The 17,239-nt window shown below is 42.7% G+C and overlaps 1 protein-coding gene across 1 annotated transcript in view; it reads right to left on the bottom strand.

The window, feature by feature from the left end:
- Window positions 1-17,239, bottom strand: part of vwa8 (von Willebrand factor A domain containing 8) — a 340,247-nt gene that overhangs the window by 145,728 nt on the left and 177,280 nt on the right. The window contains 1 exon segment of the mRNA XM_043694451.1: window positions 12,002-12,207. Within this exon segment, the coding sequence (XP_043550386.1) occupies window positions 12,002-12,207 (206 nt within the window).

The raw sequence follows: 17,239 nt of genomic DNA, 5'->3' as shown, positions 1-17,239 counted from the left end.
AATGATTTGGATAAGAATGTACAAAGCATGATTAGTAGGGTTGCTGACGACACTAAAATAGACAGTATCATGGACAGTGAGGAAGGTTTCAGAAATTGCAACAGGACTTTGATCAGCTGGGGAACTAAGCTGAGAAATGGCAAATGGAGATTAATATAGATAGGTGTGAGGTCTTGCGTTTTGAAAAGTCAAATCAAGGTAGGAGTTTCAAGCTGAATGGTAAAGCCTGAAGGAGTGTAGTGGAATAGCGGGATCTTGGAGTTCAGGCTCTCTGAAAGTGGAGTCACAGGTAATTAGGGCAGTGAAGCAGATTTTTGGCCCACTCGCCTTCATCAGTCAGGGCACTGAGTAAAGAAGTTGAGAAATTATGTTGCAGTTAGACAGGACATTGGTGAGGCCGCACTGGGAGTATTATATTTAGTTGTGGTCACCTCATTATAGGAAGGATGTTACTAAACTTGAAAGAGTGCAGAAGAAACTTATAAGGATGTTGCTTGGACTTAATGGTCTGAGTTATAGGGAGAAGTTGGAGAAGCTAGGATCATTTTCTTTAGTGCGTAGGAGACCGAGGGGGGACCTCACAGAAGTGTCTAAGATTATGAGAGGCATGGATAGGGTAAATGCACTTAGTCTTTTTCCCAGGGTTAGGGATTCAAGGACGAGAGAGCATCAGTTTAAGGTTAGAGGGGAACGAATAAAAGGAAACCTGACGGGCAACGTTTTTCTTTTACACAGAGAGTGGTACACGCATGGAATGAGCTACCAGCAGAAGTGGTTGAGGTGGGTATGTTAACATTTAAAAGGCATTTGGACAAATACATTGATAAGAAAGGATTAGAAAGACATGGGTCAAGTGTAGGGAAATGGGGTTAGCTTGGGTGGACATTTTGGTCGGCATGGACCACTTTGGCCAAAGGAACTGTCTCTGTGTTGTAGGACACGATGACTCGAGGACACTATGACTCTATGACCTCGTCTAATATTTTAGGTCACATCACCAACAGAGCTTTCATGCCCTCAGTATCCCTTTTAAAGTTTAAAATACTAGTGTCAGACTCACTCTTTTCCCTTTCAAACTGGATATACAACTCTATCATATTATGATTGTTGTTGCCTTGAAGTGTTTTTACACTCAGCTGCAGAAAGTACAGAAAAACTTCAGCTTTCTTCTCAAGAACTACAAGAGACAAAAAGCATTAAAGATATTACATAAGGAAATATGTGGGATCAGACTAAGAGGGAGTGCAATCAGGTTTACAGTGCATGCATACGAACATATCAGACCAAAAGACATAGGAACAGAATTAGGCCATTCGGCCCATTGAGTATGCTCTGCCATACAATCATGGCTGATATATTTCCCCATACACACAGAGGGCAATAAGTAAGAGCTGCAGGTGATACGATGTTCCAGCAATAATAAAGACCTGGCTCAAAAAATGGGCAGCACTGAATACTAAATATTCAAGTACAGTGTATAATGATTACAGGAATATATAGTAGGAGTGATGGCAGTATTGATTAAGGAGCATAATAAAGTGCCAGAGAGAATGGATTTTTCAGAGGGATTAATAACAGAATCTATTTAATGGGAGCTAAGAAAAAGGGCAAGTGCTATCACATTTCCGGGTGCATTCCACAGATACCAAACGGAGGACAGGAAGTTACAGAAGAACACATTTGCAAGGAAATTACAAAAAGATGCAAAGATTTTGATGTTTGCCAACATGTTGACTTTAATTATCTGAATGTAGACTCATACAAATTGTGGAAAAGATGCAAAGGGGTGGGGAGGGAGTTTCTGAAATGTGTTCAGGACAATTTTCTACAGGAGTGCTTCTATCCCAATGAGAAAGGAGGCATTGAGGTTGCTCAAGTGGATTAAGTGTCTGCAGGGGGACATTTAGGGGACAGTGATCACCATACCATTCTATGGATAAGGATAATGACCAATCCAGAATATAAAGTAATTTATTTTCGGAGGATCAATTTTTAATGGGGTGAAATCTGGCCGAAGGAAATTGGAATCAAAGATTATGGGGAAAAAATTATTACGGAACTGAATAATGAATTGCCTTTAAGGAGAAGATGGTTCGGGTTCAGCCAAGATACGATTCCAAAAGGAGGAAAGGTGGGGTAAACAAAACCAGAATTTCCTGGATAACACAATAGGAAGAAAGAGTAAGATGATTCAGGAAAAGGGTGTTTATGACAGATATCAGGGATAATACAACCAAGAAGCAAGCTGCATTTCATAAGTTCAGATGAGAAATGGAGAAAATAATAGCAGAGGCAAAGAGACAATATGAGATAATATTGGTCGCGAGCAGAAAAGGGAATCCAAAATCTTTGACAGAAACATAAATAATTAAACGATGGTCGGCAGAGAACTGGGGTCCATCAGAAGTCAAAAGGGAATTTATCCATGGAGGCAGAAGGTATGGTTGAAGATGGAAATTAAATTAAACTAGGAAGAGTGCAGAAAAGTTTTGCTGGAGATGCTACCTGGATTGGAAGTTTGAGATATAAGGAGAGGCTGGATGAGCTGGTACTTTTTTCCCCGCAGCGTAGGAGACTAAAGAGTGACCTTATAGAGGTTTCTAAAATCATGAGAGGCATAGATAAAATAGATAGCCAACAGCTTTTCCCATGGTAAGGGAGTCAAAAACCAGACAGCATAGGTTTACGGTGAGAGAGGGGAGATACAAAAGGAGCCAGAGGAGCAATCTTTTTCATACAGAGGGCAGTGAGTGTCTGGATCGGGCTACCAGAGGTAGTAGTGGAAGAGAGTACAATCTTGTCATTTAAGAAACATTTGGAGAGGTGCACGAATTGGATACATGATGAGATTTGGACCGTATGCAGGCAAATGGGACCAGATTAGAACACAGAACAGTACAGCACAGTACAGATACATCCTTTGGCCCTCAGTGTTGTGCCAACCTCTTATCCTATTCTAAGATAACTTACATACCCTTCATTTTACTATCATCCATGTGCCTATCCAAGAGTCCCTTAAATGTCCCTGATGGCTCTGACTCTTCTACCACTGCTGGCTGTGCAGTCCATCCACCCACCATTCTCTGTGTAAAGAACCTACCTCTGACATCTCCCCAAACCTTCCTCCAATCACCTTAAAATTATGTCCCTTCATGATAAACCTGGGAAAAAAGTCTCTGGTTATCCACTCTACTTATGCCTCTCATCCTTCTTCATTCCAATGAGAAAAGCCCTAGCTTCCTCAACCTTTCTTCATAAGACATGCCCTCTAGTTCAGGCAGCATCTTGGTAAATCTTCTCTGCACCCTCTCGAAAGCTTCCACATCCTTCCTATAATGAGGTGACCAAAACAGAACACAATATTCCAAGTGTAGTCTAACCAGGGCTTTATAGAGTTGTAGCATAACCTTGCAGCTCTTAGACTCAATCTCCCTGCTCACTAAAGCCAGCACACCATAAACCTTCTTAACAACTCTATCAACTTGGGTGGCAATTTTGAGGGATTGATAGACATAGACCCCAACATCCCTCTGTTCCTCCACACTGCCAAGAATTTTGCCTTTAACCCTGTCGTTTGTATTAAATTAGACCTTCCAAAATGAATCACTTCAAACTTTTCCAGGTTGGGCTTCATCTGCCACTCCTCAGCCCAGCTCTGCATCCTGTCAATGTCCCTTTGCAACCGATAATAGCTCTCCATACTTTCCACAAAGCCACCAACCTTAGTGTTATTGGCAAACTTACTAACTCACCCTTCCGCTTCCTCATCCAAGTCATTAATAAAAATTACAAAGAACACAGGTCCGAAAACAGATTCTTGCAGAACACCAGCGGTCACTGAGCTCCAGGCTGAATACTTTTCATCAACGACCACCCTCTGTCTTCTATGGGCTAGCCAATTCTCTATCCAGACAGCTAAATTGCTCTGTAACTCTTGCCTCCTTACTTTCTGAATGATCTTACCTTATCAAACACCTTGCTAAAATCCACCTTCATCAATGTGTTTTGTCACATGCTCAAAGAATTTAATAAGGTTTGTGAGGCATGACCTGCCCCTCACAAAGCCGTGCTGACTATCTCCGATCAAGCTATGCTTTTCCAAATAATCATAAATTCTATCTCTCAGAATCCTTTCCAATAATCTTCCCACCACAGATGTAAGACTGACTGGTCTGAAATTCCCAGGGTTATCCCTATTCCATTTCTTGAATATTTGCCACCCTCCAATCATCTGGAACTAGTACAGTGGACAGTGAGGGCGTAAAGATCATTACCAAATGTGCAGGAATCTCTTCCCTTGCTTCCCATAGTAACCGTGGTTATATCCGTCTGGCCCTGCGGACTCATTTATTCTCACGTTTTTCAAAATATCCAGCACATCCTCATTCTTCACGCTAGTCTGTTTGAGCGTATCAGCCTGTTTCACACTGTCCTCACAAACGACATTGGTGAACACTGAAGAAAAGTATTCATTAAGGACGTCCCCTACCTTCTCTGACTCCAGACATAAGTTCCCTCCACTATACCTGATCAGCCCTGTCCTCACTCTGGCCATCCTCTTGTTCCTCATGTAAGTGTAGAACACCTTGAGGTTTTCCTTAATCCTACCTGCCAAGGTTTTTTTAATGCCCCCTTCTAGCTCTAAGTCCATCCTTCAGTTCCTTTCTGGCTACCTTGAAACCGTCAGAGCCCTGTCTGATCCTTGCTTCCTCAACCTTAAGTAAGCTTCCTTCTTCCTCTTGACCAGATTTTCCACATCTCTTGTCATCCAAGATTCCTTCACCATACCATCCCTTCCTTGCCTTAGTGGGACAAACCTACCGAGCACTGTCAGCAAGTGCTCCCTAAACAACCTCCACATTTCTGTCATGCATTTCCCTGAGAATATCTGCTCCCAATTTATGCTCTACAGATCCTGCCTAATAGCATTGTAATTCCCCCTCCCCCAATTAAATACTTTCCCGTACCATCTGCTCCTACCTCTCTCCATGACTGTAGTAAAGATTCGGGAGTTGTGATCATTATCTCCGAAATGCTGTCCTACCAAGAGGTCTGACACGTGATCTGGTTCAATGCCAAGCACCAAATCCAATATGGCCACACCTCGAGACAGCCTATCTACATACTGAGTCAAGAATCCTTCCTGGGCACACCTGAAAAAGTCTGGTCCATTCAAACTATTTGCACTAAGGAAGTTCCAATCAATATTCAGGAAGTTGAAGTCACCTATGACAACAACTTCCCAGGCAGGTTAATTGTGAAAACTGGGCAGCATGAACAAGGTGGACTGAAGAGGCTGTGTCCATGCTGGAAACCTCTATCACTCAATAGCTAATGAATTCTTTCACCAAGGAAGAATTGGTGTCAAAGCCACAGTGAAGGAGGAATTGTTGAGACAGCAGATGGGGTAAATGTTGATAAAGAGGAGTTACATGAATACCTGCTTGTACTTAAAAGCTGGCTCATTGAATTGTGTAAAACTAAAGAATCATGGCTGATCCAATGTTCCTCATATCCACTTTGCTGCCCTTTCTCCCTTAACCCTTGACATAAGGGCCAACATTCCATAATTGTTCCTGATTATCTGCTGTACCCAGGTGCTAGCTTTCTATATTTTTTGCACAGCTACCCCCAAGTCTCTTTGTGCTACATCTTTCTGTAATTTTTATGCATCCAAATAATATTCTTTCCTTTTATTGTCTGTTCCAAAATGAACAACGTCACATTTTTCCACATTGTACTCCATTTGTCAACTTTTTGCCCACTTACTTAACCTATCAAAATCTCTCTGTAAACCGTTAGCACCCATTCTCTCTTCCCAGCTATTTTTGTGCTGTCTACAAATTTGGCTACAGTCCATTCGCTTTCTTCATCCAAATACTGAAAAGTTGCAGACCGAACAATGATCCCTGTGAAAACCTCACTGGTCATGATTTGTCAAAGTGAAAAATAAACCCTTACCCCACTCAGTGTTTCCTACCTATGAACCAATTCTCGATCCATGCCAATATACTACCTCGATTATCATGGGCTCTTTTATTAATTAACCCTTTGTGATGTACTTTGATTAATGCCTTCTGGAACAAAGACAGTACAGTACAGGTACAGGCTCTTTTATCAGCAAGCCTGTGCCAACACATGATGCCTTACTAAACTAAAAACATTTGGCCTCGGTGTGGTCTGCACCCCTCTATCCCCATATCTGCCAAGATGCCTCTTAAATGCTGCTATTGTATCTGCTTCTCTCACTTTCTCTGTCAGTGGATTCCAGACATTTATTATCTCGTGTAAAAACTTGCCTCTCACATTTCCCGTACACTTAGATCTTTTTACTTTAAATCCGATATCCCTTAGTAATTTCTACCCTGGTAAAAAGACTCTGACTGTCCATTCTATCCACACCTTTCATAGTTTCGCAAACTTTTATCAGGTCACCCCTCAGCTTCCGACATTCAAGTGAAAACAAACCAAGTTTGTCAAATCTCTTCTCATAACTAATACCCTCGAGACCAGGAAACATCCCAGCAAGCCAGTTCTGTACCCTCTCCAAATCCTTCCCGTCCTTCTGGTAGTGTAGTGACTAGAACTGTTCAGAATATTCCAAATGTGGCCTAACTAAAGTTCCACATAGCTGCAACAAGACTTACCAATTTTTATACTCTATGCTCCAACCAATGAAGGCACGCATGCCATACATCTTCTTGACCAACATCTTGTCTTCTATTGTCACTTTCAGGGAACTGCAGACCTATACATCTAGATCCCTCTGTATGTTAATGTTTTTAAGGGTTCTGTCCTACGTAGGCCCAAATACAATACATCGACTGGTTCCTCTTTGGTTGAGACTTCCTCAAAAAACTCAAATAAATTAGTTAGACCCGGTTTCTCTTTCATGAGCCATGTTGACTCTGCTTGATTACAGCACTGCTCAAGCAGTGAGACAATATGGGCAGAGCTCAGAAATAGGAAGGGTACAGTAACAATGTTGGGATTGTATTACAGGTCTCCCAAAAGTGAACGCGAGAGAGATCATGGAAAGATGTAGAAGCAACAGGGTGGTGGTGATAGGAGATTTTAATTTTCCCAACATTGATTGGGATTCACGTAGTGTTAAAGGTCTAGATGGAGCAGAATTTGTAAGGACCATCCAGGAAGGTTTTCTAGAGCAGTATGTAAATAGTCCAACTCGGGAAGGGGCCATACTGGACCTGGTGTTGAATGAGCCCGGCCAGGTGATTGAAGTTTCAGTAGAGGTTTCCTTTGGGAATAGTGATCACAATTCCTTAAGTTTTAGAATACTCATGGAGAAAGACAAGAGTGGTCCGGAAGGAAGAGTGCGAAATTGAGGGAAGGCCAACCCCTACACCAAAGTTCGGAAGGAGCTGAGGAATTGGGAGTAGATTGGGAGTAGCTGTTTGAAGGGAAATCCACATTTGATATGTGGGAGGCTTTTAGAGGGAGGTTGATTAGAGTGCAGGAGAGACATGTTCCTGTGAAAATGGGAGATTGAAATGGCAAGCTTAGGGAACCATGGATGACAGGTGAAATTGAGAGACGAGCTAAGGGAAAAAAGGATTCATTCATAAGGTCTAGGCGACTGAAGACAGGCGAAGCTGTGGAAGAATATCACAAACGTAGGACCAATCTGAAACGAGGAATTAAGAGGTCTAAAAGGGGTCATGAGATAACCTTAGCGAGCAGGGTTAAGGAAAATCCCAAAGCCTTTTATTCATATATAAGGAGCAAGAGGGTAACTAGAGAAAGGGTTGGCCCACTCAATGACAAAGGGGGAAAGATATGCGTGGAGTCAGAGAAAACGGGTGAAATTCTTAATGAGTACTTTGCATCGGTATTCACCGAGGTCAGAGACATGGCGGATGTTTAGGTTAGGAATAGATCTTTAATTACTCTCGGTCAAGTTGGCATAAGGGGGGAGGAAGTGCTGTGTATTCTAAAAGGCATTAAGGTGGACAAGATCCCAGGTCCGGATGGTATCTATCCCAGGTTGCTGAGGGAAGCAAAAGAGGAAACAGTTGGGCTTTAACAGTTATCTTTGCAGCATCCTTGAACACTGAGGAGGTCCCGGAGGACTGGAGAATTGCTAATGTTATCCCCTTGTTTAAGAAGGGTAGCAGGAAAAATCCAGGCAATTACAGACCTGTGAGCCTGACGTCAGTGGTAGGGAAGCTACTGGAGAAGATACTAAGGGATAGAATATATACCCATTTGGAAGAGAATGGGCTTATCAGTGAAAGGCAGCAGGTTTTGTGCAGGGAAGGTCATGTCTTACACAAAGCTAATAGAATTCTTTGAAGAGGTGACAAAGTTGATTGATGAGGGAAGGGATTTAGATGTCTTATACATGGACTTTAGTAAGGTGTTTGATAAGGTTCCCTATGGCAGGCTGATGAAGAAGGTGAAGTCACATGGGGGCCAGGGTGTACTAGCTAGATGGATAGAGAACTGGCTGGGCAACAGGAGACAGAGAGTAATAATGGAAGGGAGCTTCTCAAAATGGAGAACTGTGACCAGTGGTATTCCACAGGGATCTATGCTAGGACCACTGGTGCTTGTGATATACATAAATAATTTAGAGGAAGGTGTAGGTTGCCTCATTAGCAAGTTTGTAGATGACACTAAGATTGGTGGAGTAGTTGATAGGAAAAGGGACTGTCAGAGAATACAGCAGAATATAGATAGATTGGAGAGTTGGGCAGAGAAATGGCAGATGGAGTTCAATCCGGACAAATGCCAGGTGATGCATTTTGGAAGATCCAATTCAAAAGCGAACTATACAGTAAATGGAAAAGTCCTAGGGAAAATTGATGTACAGAGAGATCTGGGTATTCAAGTCCATCGCTCCCTGAACGTGGCAACACTGGTCAGTAGAGTGGTCAAGAAGGCATACAGCATGCTTTCCTTCATTGGACGGGGTATTGAATACAACAGTTGGCAGCTCATGTTACAGTTGTATAAGACTTTGGTTCAGCCACATTTGGAATACTGCGTCGCCACATTACTAAAAGGATGTGGATGCTTTGGAGAGGGTGCAGAGGAGGTTCACCAGGACGTTGCCTGGTTTGGAGGGTGCTGGCTATGAGGAAAGGTTGAGTAGATTAGGAATATTTTTATGGGAAAGGAGGAGGTTGAGGGGGGACCTGATTGAGACCTACAAAATCATGAGCAGTGTATACAGGTGGATAGCAAGAAGCTTTTATCCCCAGAGTGGAGGACTCAATTACTAGGGACCACGAGTTCAAAGTGAGAGAGGAAAAGTTTAGGGGAGATATACATGGAAAGTTCTTCGTGCAGAGGGTGGCGGGTGCCTGGAATGTGCTGCCAGTAGAGGTGGTAGGGGCGGGAACAATAGCATCATTTAAGATATATCTAGACAGACACATGAATGGGCAGGGAGCAAAGGGATATAGATCCTTAGAAAATAGGCAGCAGGTTTAGATACAGGATCTGGATCAGCACAGGCTTGGAGGGCCAAAGGACATGTTCCTGTGCTGTAAGGTTCTTTGTTCTTTCTTTGAATGATATATCAAATGTTCTGCAGAAACATCCTTAATATTTTATTCCAATTTTGGCGGCACGGTGGCACAGTGGTTAGCACTGCTGCCTCACAGCGCCAGAGACCCGGGTTCAATTCCCGCCTCAGGCGACTGTCTGTGCGGAGTTTGCACGTTCTCCCCGTGGCTGCGTGGGTTTCCTCCAGGTGCTCCGGTTTCCTCCCACAGTCCAAAGATGTGCAGGTCAGGTGAATTGGCCATGCTAAATTGCCCGTAGTATTAGGTGTAGGGGAATGGGCCTGGGTGGGTTAAGCTTTGGCGGGTTGTGTGGACTTGTTGGGCCGAAGGGCCTGTTTCCACACTGTAATTAATCTAATCTAATCAATACTTTTCCAACAACAGCTTGTAGTTAGCTGCTTTTTGCCTCGCTCCCTTTGTGAATGGGGTATTGTATTACCAATTTTCTAACCCTTTTGTACTTCTGCAGAATCCCAGGATTTTTGGAAACTTACATATAACACATCCACCATCTCTGGAGCTACCTCTTTTGGGATCATCAGGAGGAGGGGACTGCTTTGCCTTTAGCCCCATTAGTTTGTCTAATATGACTTCTGTAATGATGGTGATGGTACCTAATTCCTTCCCCTGATTCTTTAGTATTAATAGAATGTCCAAAGTATCTTCCATTGTAAAGACTGATGCAAAATATCTGTTTAACTACTCTGCCATTTCTTTATTCCCCAAATTCATTTTGTAAGGAGTCTATATTTGCTTTGACCTTGCTCTTCCTTTTTATATATTTAAAGAAACCTTTCTTGTCAGTTTTCATATTTCTTGCTACTTTGCCCTCATAATTTATTTTCTCTGTCTTTAATGTCTTTTTAGTCCTCCTTTGCCGGATTCTCAACTAATCCCAGTCTCCAGCCTTCTTACCCTGATACTGATGAGATAAACCTAGAATATTAACACACATTCAACAAAGGAACAAGAACCAAACGTCAATTAAAATAAACAAAACGTTGAAATTAAAGTAGGTGTGGCTCACAAACCTGCCAATCATGTTTGGGGATATTCTGGCATGCAGCTGGATGAAAGGAAAAATATCTACCATTGATTGTTGTGGAGGGAAAGAAGACAGTACTTTAAGTCAGGAAGGGAGGGGGAGGAAATGGAAGGGGATAGTGGATGGGAGGGGATAGAAAGGAGGAGGAGAAAGGAAGGAATGGGGAAAGTGGAGATGGGGAGACAAAGGAGGAGTGGAGTGCATGAGGGGAGGGGAAAGGACGGAAGCTAAAGGAGGGAGGGAGGGAGGAGGATGCAGGGAGGATTGGAAGATGGAGTAAAGGGAAGTCCATAGAAGGGAAGCCTTGCACTTATTTAGTGATTTTCACATGCACCAACCATCTTAAAACATTTTGTATCCGATTTCAATTATAGTTATTGTTGCAATGTAGGAAATGCAGCAGCAAATTGATGTACAACAAATTCCCACAAACAGCAATACAATTACCAGACAATTTGATTGTGAGAGACTCATTGAGGGATAAATATTATAAACAAAGAAACATAGCAATTTGATGCAAGATAGGCCATTCATCCCCTCAGTATGACCATCCAATTCAGTATCCTACTTCCATTTTCTCCCATACTCTTTGATCCCTTTAAATATAATCCCTGAGAATTATATTTAACTCTTTCTTGAAATTTGACCTCAACCACTTTCTGTGGTTGAGATTTCCACAGGCTTACCTGTGAAAGAAGTTGAGAGGTGACCTGAGAGGTAAATAAAATAATGAGGGGTACAGATATGGTGAATGGCAGGTGGCTTTTCTCTCGGATGGGGAATTTCAAGACTAGATGGCATATCTTTAAGGTGAGAAGAGAAAGGTTTAAAAAAGACACGAGGGGCGATTTGTTTTTACACAAACAGTGGGTCATGTATGGAATCTACTTCCAGAGGGAGTGGTAGATGTGGATACAATTAGAATGTTTAAAAGACACTGAGATAAGCACATGAATAAGAAATGTTTGGCCAAGCGCAGGCAGATGGGCTGGTTGAGATTAGGATTATGGTAGGCATAGACTGGTTGGAACTGAAGGGTCTGTTTCCATGCTCTATGCTTCGCTGACTCTACCACTCTCTGGTGAAGACATTTCGCATCTTCAGAAGAGGAATTATTTGAGGCATCACAACCTTGCATTTCTTTGAAATGAAGCCAAGGGTCTTTTATATCCGTTTGAGAGGAAGTTGGCATCTCAGATTAACATTTAGTTTGAAAAATGGCATTGCAGCTCTCCTTCAGTACTGTACTGGAGTACCAGCTTAAAGTTTTGTACCCAAGAACTATAGAAGAACAACAGTATTAGAAGACAATGACTAAAGCTCTCAGACGTTCTGAAAAGTTTCTGGTTTGTTAAATTAGAAAGAATGTTTAAAACCAGACAGGTCCTACACAAGGTTAAACTAGTATTCACCTGAGCTCACGTACCTGGAGATGTTTTACAATGTTAACAACCTCCCTTGTTGAATAAGGGTAGGTTATTATTCCTTGATCAGCCATATTCCTCAACTCGCCAAAGGCAGACACAAGCTTTTGAAGGATTGACTCTGGCACATCAGGGCCATACTGCCGAAGCATGGCAAGCTCAGATCGGGGCTTGGGGTTATCAACTGCATTGCAGCTAAAAATATCACCTGTTGAAAAAGGAAATAAAACACAAAACATAGAATAGTACTGCACAGGAACAGTCCTTTCAGCCCACCATGATTGTACTAACCATGATGCCACTCTCAATGAATTTCAACTGCCTGCACATAGTCCGTACCCCCCTATTCTCTGCCTGTTCATGTGTCTGTCCAAATGCAGCTTAAATATTGCTATCATATTTGCTTCTACCACCTCCTGTGACAGCACATCCCAGGCATCCATATCCTCTGTGTAAAACATTTGCCTTGTACATCTCCTTTAAATTTTTCCCCTCTCACTTTAGTCTATGCCCCCTAATATCAGGCTTAAAATAACTTAATACATCAAATTGTTTAGAAGCAACTGGAAAAATCCACTGATACAAATTGCACTTTTGAGAAATAATCTTACAGGTTCCTCTCCCAATGAGAAGTCTTGCCAGTTTGATTGTGGTATCTGAACTGGTCGTCTATATCACCTACCTTATGTTCCCAAATGCAATAGTAGCCTCACAAAATTATTCCTACAGTACTCATGTTATTTCATATATTCATTCATCTTAAAGTGTAGTGATTATCACATAGCAACCAGAGTGCATTAGTTTGATGTAAAGGATGAATTCCAAACTGGAAACAGTAGCTCCACTACATCCATCGCAGAGATGAACACAGCTCATAACCTGAAATCTCTACAATGTTAATAATTGAGAGCCACTGCAATCAATAAACCGAACATCAATGGAACAGCGCAGTACAAATATTGGCTGTACTTTTTTTTAACTAATAGGATGTGGGGGGTCACTGGTTGGACCATTATGTATTACTCATTCCTAATTGGCTGGAGAAAGTGATAGTCGGCTGCCTTCTCAAACTGCTGCAGTTCTTGAATTTTGAGGTGTCAGGACACCCACAGAGCTGTTAGGGGGAGAATTTCAGGATTTTGACCAAGTGACCCAATGGTGATATAGTTCCAAATCAGGGTGCTGAGTGCCTCATAGAGAAACAGACTCTCCAGTCCAACTCATCCATGGTGACGAGATACCCTAACCTAATCTAATTACTTTTGTCAGCACTTGGTCCATATCTGTCTAAATCTCTCCTATTCATATACCCATCCAGATGCCTTTTAAATGCTGTAATTGTAACACCTTCCACCACTTCATCTGGCAGCTTATTCCATATACGCATCACCCTCTGTGTGAAGAAATTGCCCCTGAGGTCCCTTTCAAAATTTTCCCCTCTCACCCTAAACCTATGTCCTGTCGTACTGGACTCCCCCATCCCAGGGAAAATATTTTGTCTATTTATCCTATCCATGCCTCTCATGATTTTATAAACCTCTGTAAGGTCACCCCTCAGCCTCCAATGCTCCAGGGAAAACAGCCCCAGCCTATTCAGCCTCTCCCTGTAGCTCAAATCTTCCAAACCTGGCAACATCCTTGTAAATCTTTTCTGAACCCTTTCGAGTTTCACAACATCCCAATTCCACGCAATATTCCAAAAGTGGCCGAACCAACGTCCTCTACAGGTGCAACATAACCTTCCAACTCCTGTACTCAATACTTTGACCAATAAAGGAAAGCATACCAAACGCCTTCTTCACTATCCTGTCTACCTGTGACTCCACTTTCAAGGAACTGTGAACCTGTACTCCAAGGTATCTGTGTTCAGTAACACTCCCAGGACCTTGCCATGAAGTCCTGCTATAAGTCCTGCTCTGATTTGCCTTTCCAAAATGCAGCACGACACATTTATCTAAATTAAACTCCACCTGCCACTCCTCAGTCCATTGGCCCATCTGATCGAGATCCCGTTGTACTTTCTTTGCTGTCCACTACACCTCAATTTTGGTGTCATCTGCAAACCTACTAACTGTACTTCCTACGTTCACCGTCAAATCATTTATATAAATGACAAAAAGCAGTGGACCTAGCACCGATCCTTGTGGCAAACTGGTGCACACATCATGGACCAAATGACCTCCTTCTGCACCAAAATGATTCTGCGATCTTCCTGAAACTGAGGGGACTTGACAGGCAAGATGCTGAGAAAATATGTAATCTTGTGGGAGTGACCATAATGGAGGAAATAGGTTAAAAATAATGGGTCTCCCAAAAAGATGGAGATAATTTTTTTTTTCAGTGAGATATTAGAACATAGAACAGTACAGCGCAGTACAGGTCTTGGGCCCTCAACGTTTCACTGATCTATGAAATCGATCTGAAGTCCATCTGCAGTGTGGACTGCAGATGCTGGAAACCAGAGTTTAGATTAGAGTGGTGCTGGAAAAGCACAGCAGATCAGGCAGCATCCGAGGAGCAAGAAAATCGACGTTTTGGGCAAAAGCCCTTCACCTGCACATCCACCAAAATCATTTATTGTATCCGTTGCTCCCGATGCGGTCTCCACTACACTGAGGAGACTGGATGCATCCTCGCAGAGCGCTTTAGGGAACATCTCCGGGACACCCACACCAATCAACCCCACCGCCCTGTGGCTCAACATTTCAACTCCCCCTCCCACTCTGCCGAGGACATGCAGGTCCTGGGCCTCCTCCACTGCCGCTCCCTCACCACCCGACGCCTGGAGGAAGAACGCCTCATCTTCCGCCTCGGAACACTTCAACCCCAGGGCATCAATGTGGACTTCAACAGTTTCCTCATTTCCCCACCCCCCCACCTTACCCCAGTTCCAATCTTCCAGCTCAGCACCGTCCTCATGAGCTGTCCTAACTGCCAATGTCCCTTCCCACCTTTCCACTCCACTCTCCCCTCTGACCTATCACCTTCATCCCCACCTCCATCCACCCATTGTTCTCTTTGCTATCTTCTCCCCAGCCCCACCCACCCCTGCCATTTATCTCTCCACGCTGGAGGCTCCATGCCTCCATTTCTGATGAAGGGCTTTTGCCCAAAACATCGATTTTCCTGCTCCTTGGATGCTGCCTGACCTGCTGTGTTTTTCCAGCACCACTCTAATCTGAACCCCTGAAGTCCATCTGTCCTATACTACTCCATTTTCATCCATATATTTATCCAGTGACCATTTAAATGCCCTTAAAGTTGGCCAGTGTACTACTGGTGCTACGCTCTGAGTCGAGAAACTACATCTGTCCTATTTCTATCACTCCTCAATTTAAAGCTATGTCCCCTCATGCTAGCCATCGTCATCCAAGGAAAAAGGCTCTCACTGTCCACCCTATCTAATCCTCTTATGTATCTCTACTAGGTAATCTCTTAACCTTCTTCTGTCTAATGAAAACAGCCTCAAGTCCCTCAGCCTTTCATCAGAAAACCTTTCCTCCATACCGGGCAACATCCTGGTAAATCTCCTCTGTACCCTTTCCAGTGCTTCCTGTAATGTGGTGACCAGAACGGTACCCATTACTCCAAGTCTGTATTTGGCCTCCCCAGTGCAGAGATGCTCATTTTGTTTCCTTTTGTTCGCAGAAACAATCATAGGCTGTGGAATTCTATGCCCCAGAGAATAATCAAGGCAGAGTCACTGAACGTGCTTCAGACTGATTTAGACAGATCATTGACTGACAAGGGAGTCAAAGGGTATGGGGACAGAAAGTGGAGCCAAAGTCTTAACAAATTGTGCAATACGCTCAAGGTGCCAATGGTTCGGTCTTGCTCCTATACATACAATATGTGAACCAATACAGACTTGGAATATAAACAACATCAGCTTCTAATTATTTTAAGACCCTGGAGTAGAAGCCCATCAGATCCTGGGTATTTATCAATCTACACTCTCATTGCTGCTCCATTACCATTTTAATTTAGTTGTGTTAAATACATAAGCTTCAAACTCTTAATTATTATTAGTTTTCATCATATCATGAAAAGGTACTTCATCAACAGAAAATGCTAAAACAGTTAAAAAGGTCAGTGCATCTGTGCAGGGAGGGCAAGAGAGTTAATGTTTCAGGTCTCTGACAGAATGGAGCTGTTCTGCAAAGTGGTCACACAGTCCGTATTTGGCCTCCCCATGCAGAGGTGCTCATCATGTTTCCTTTCCTTTGCATCCAGAATCAGAGCAGTTTACAGTACAGATGTTTTGCTTTTCTTCTTACAGTCATCCAGCACTTACTCTTGACACATCTTTTGTTTCTTTATTTCTGTTCATGCCCCATCACTATTCCTATCATCCCTGGAAGACTAATTCATGCAATCACAGACCTTCCTTTTGCCTTTATGCCACCTAATTCTTGCTCAAAATGTATTCCATTTCTAATTTTTGCCAGTTTGAATAAAGGACCTGAAACATTAACTTTGTTTTCTCCCTGCACAGATGATACAAGATTTGCTGAGTTCTTCCAGCATATTCTGTTTTTATTTCTGAGTTCCAGCATCTGCAGTACTCTGCTTTTCAAACCTTGCCCTTGATCGTTTTTTGATTCATTCTTTATTTTTCTCCTTCATCTCCTGAAAGAATGACCTGAATTCTTGGCTAAAACCTAAGATGCAATGGAGCAGAAGCTACCCTTCATCTGGTTACCTAGATGGTGTCTGTTAGTGGGCCATTCTGTTAGAGGACATCACAAGTGAGCTAATTTGGTTCATTATTGAATGACTGGATATTCAAATTTCCAGCAGGAGCTAAGAGACATTTATCAGGAGCAAATAAATGCATTAATAGAAATCAGAAGAGTAGGTCATGGACCCCTGAGAGCCCACTGCAAAACACAATTAGATCATGGCTCATCTTCAGTTTTAACATCACACTCCTCCCACATCCTCACATCCCTTTAGTGGAAGTCCACAGAACAAGAAAGGGTTAAACTGGACTTAATCAGATCAGAGAAAACATATTGGGGCTTGATTAGATCAGGGATGAGTTCTTAGCAGAAAAAAAAAAGCAAAGAATAACATGAGGACTGCAGATGCTGGAGATCAGAGTCAAAAAGTGTGGCGCTGGAAAAGTACAGCCGGTCAAGCAGCATCTCAGGAGCAGGAGAGTCAACATTTTGAGCATAAGCTCTTCATCAGGAATCATGAAGGAGCGCATTTCTGATGAAGAGCTTTTGCTTGAAAAG

Source organism: Chiloscyllium plagiosum, chromosome 7 (assembly GCF_004010195.1).
Source record: "Chiloscyllium plagiosum isolate BGI_BamShark_2017 chromosome 7, ASM401019v2, whole genome shotgun sequence".
NCBI lineage: Eukaryota > Metazoa > Chordata > Chondrichthyes > Orectolobiformes > Hemiscylliidae > Chiloscyllium > Chiloscyllium plagiosum.
This window is presented reverse-complemented; position numbering and strand designations above follow the sequence as displayed.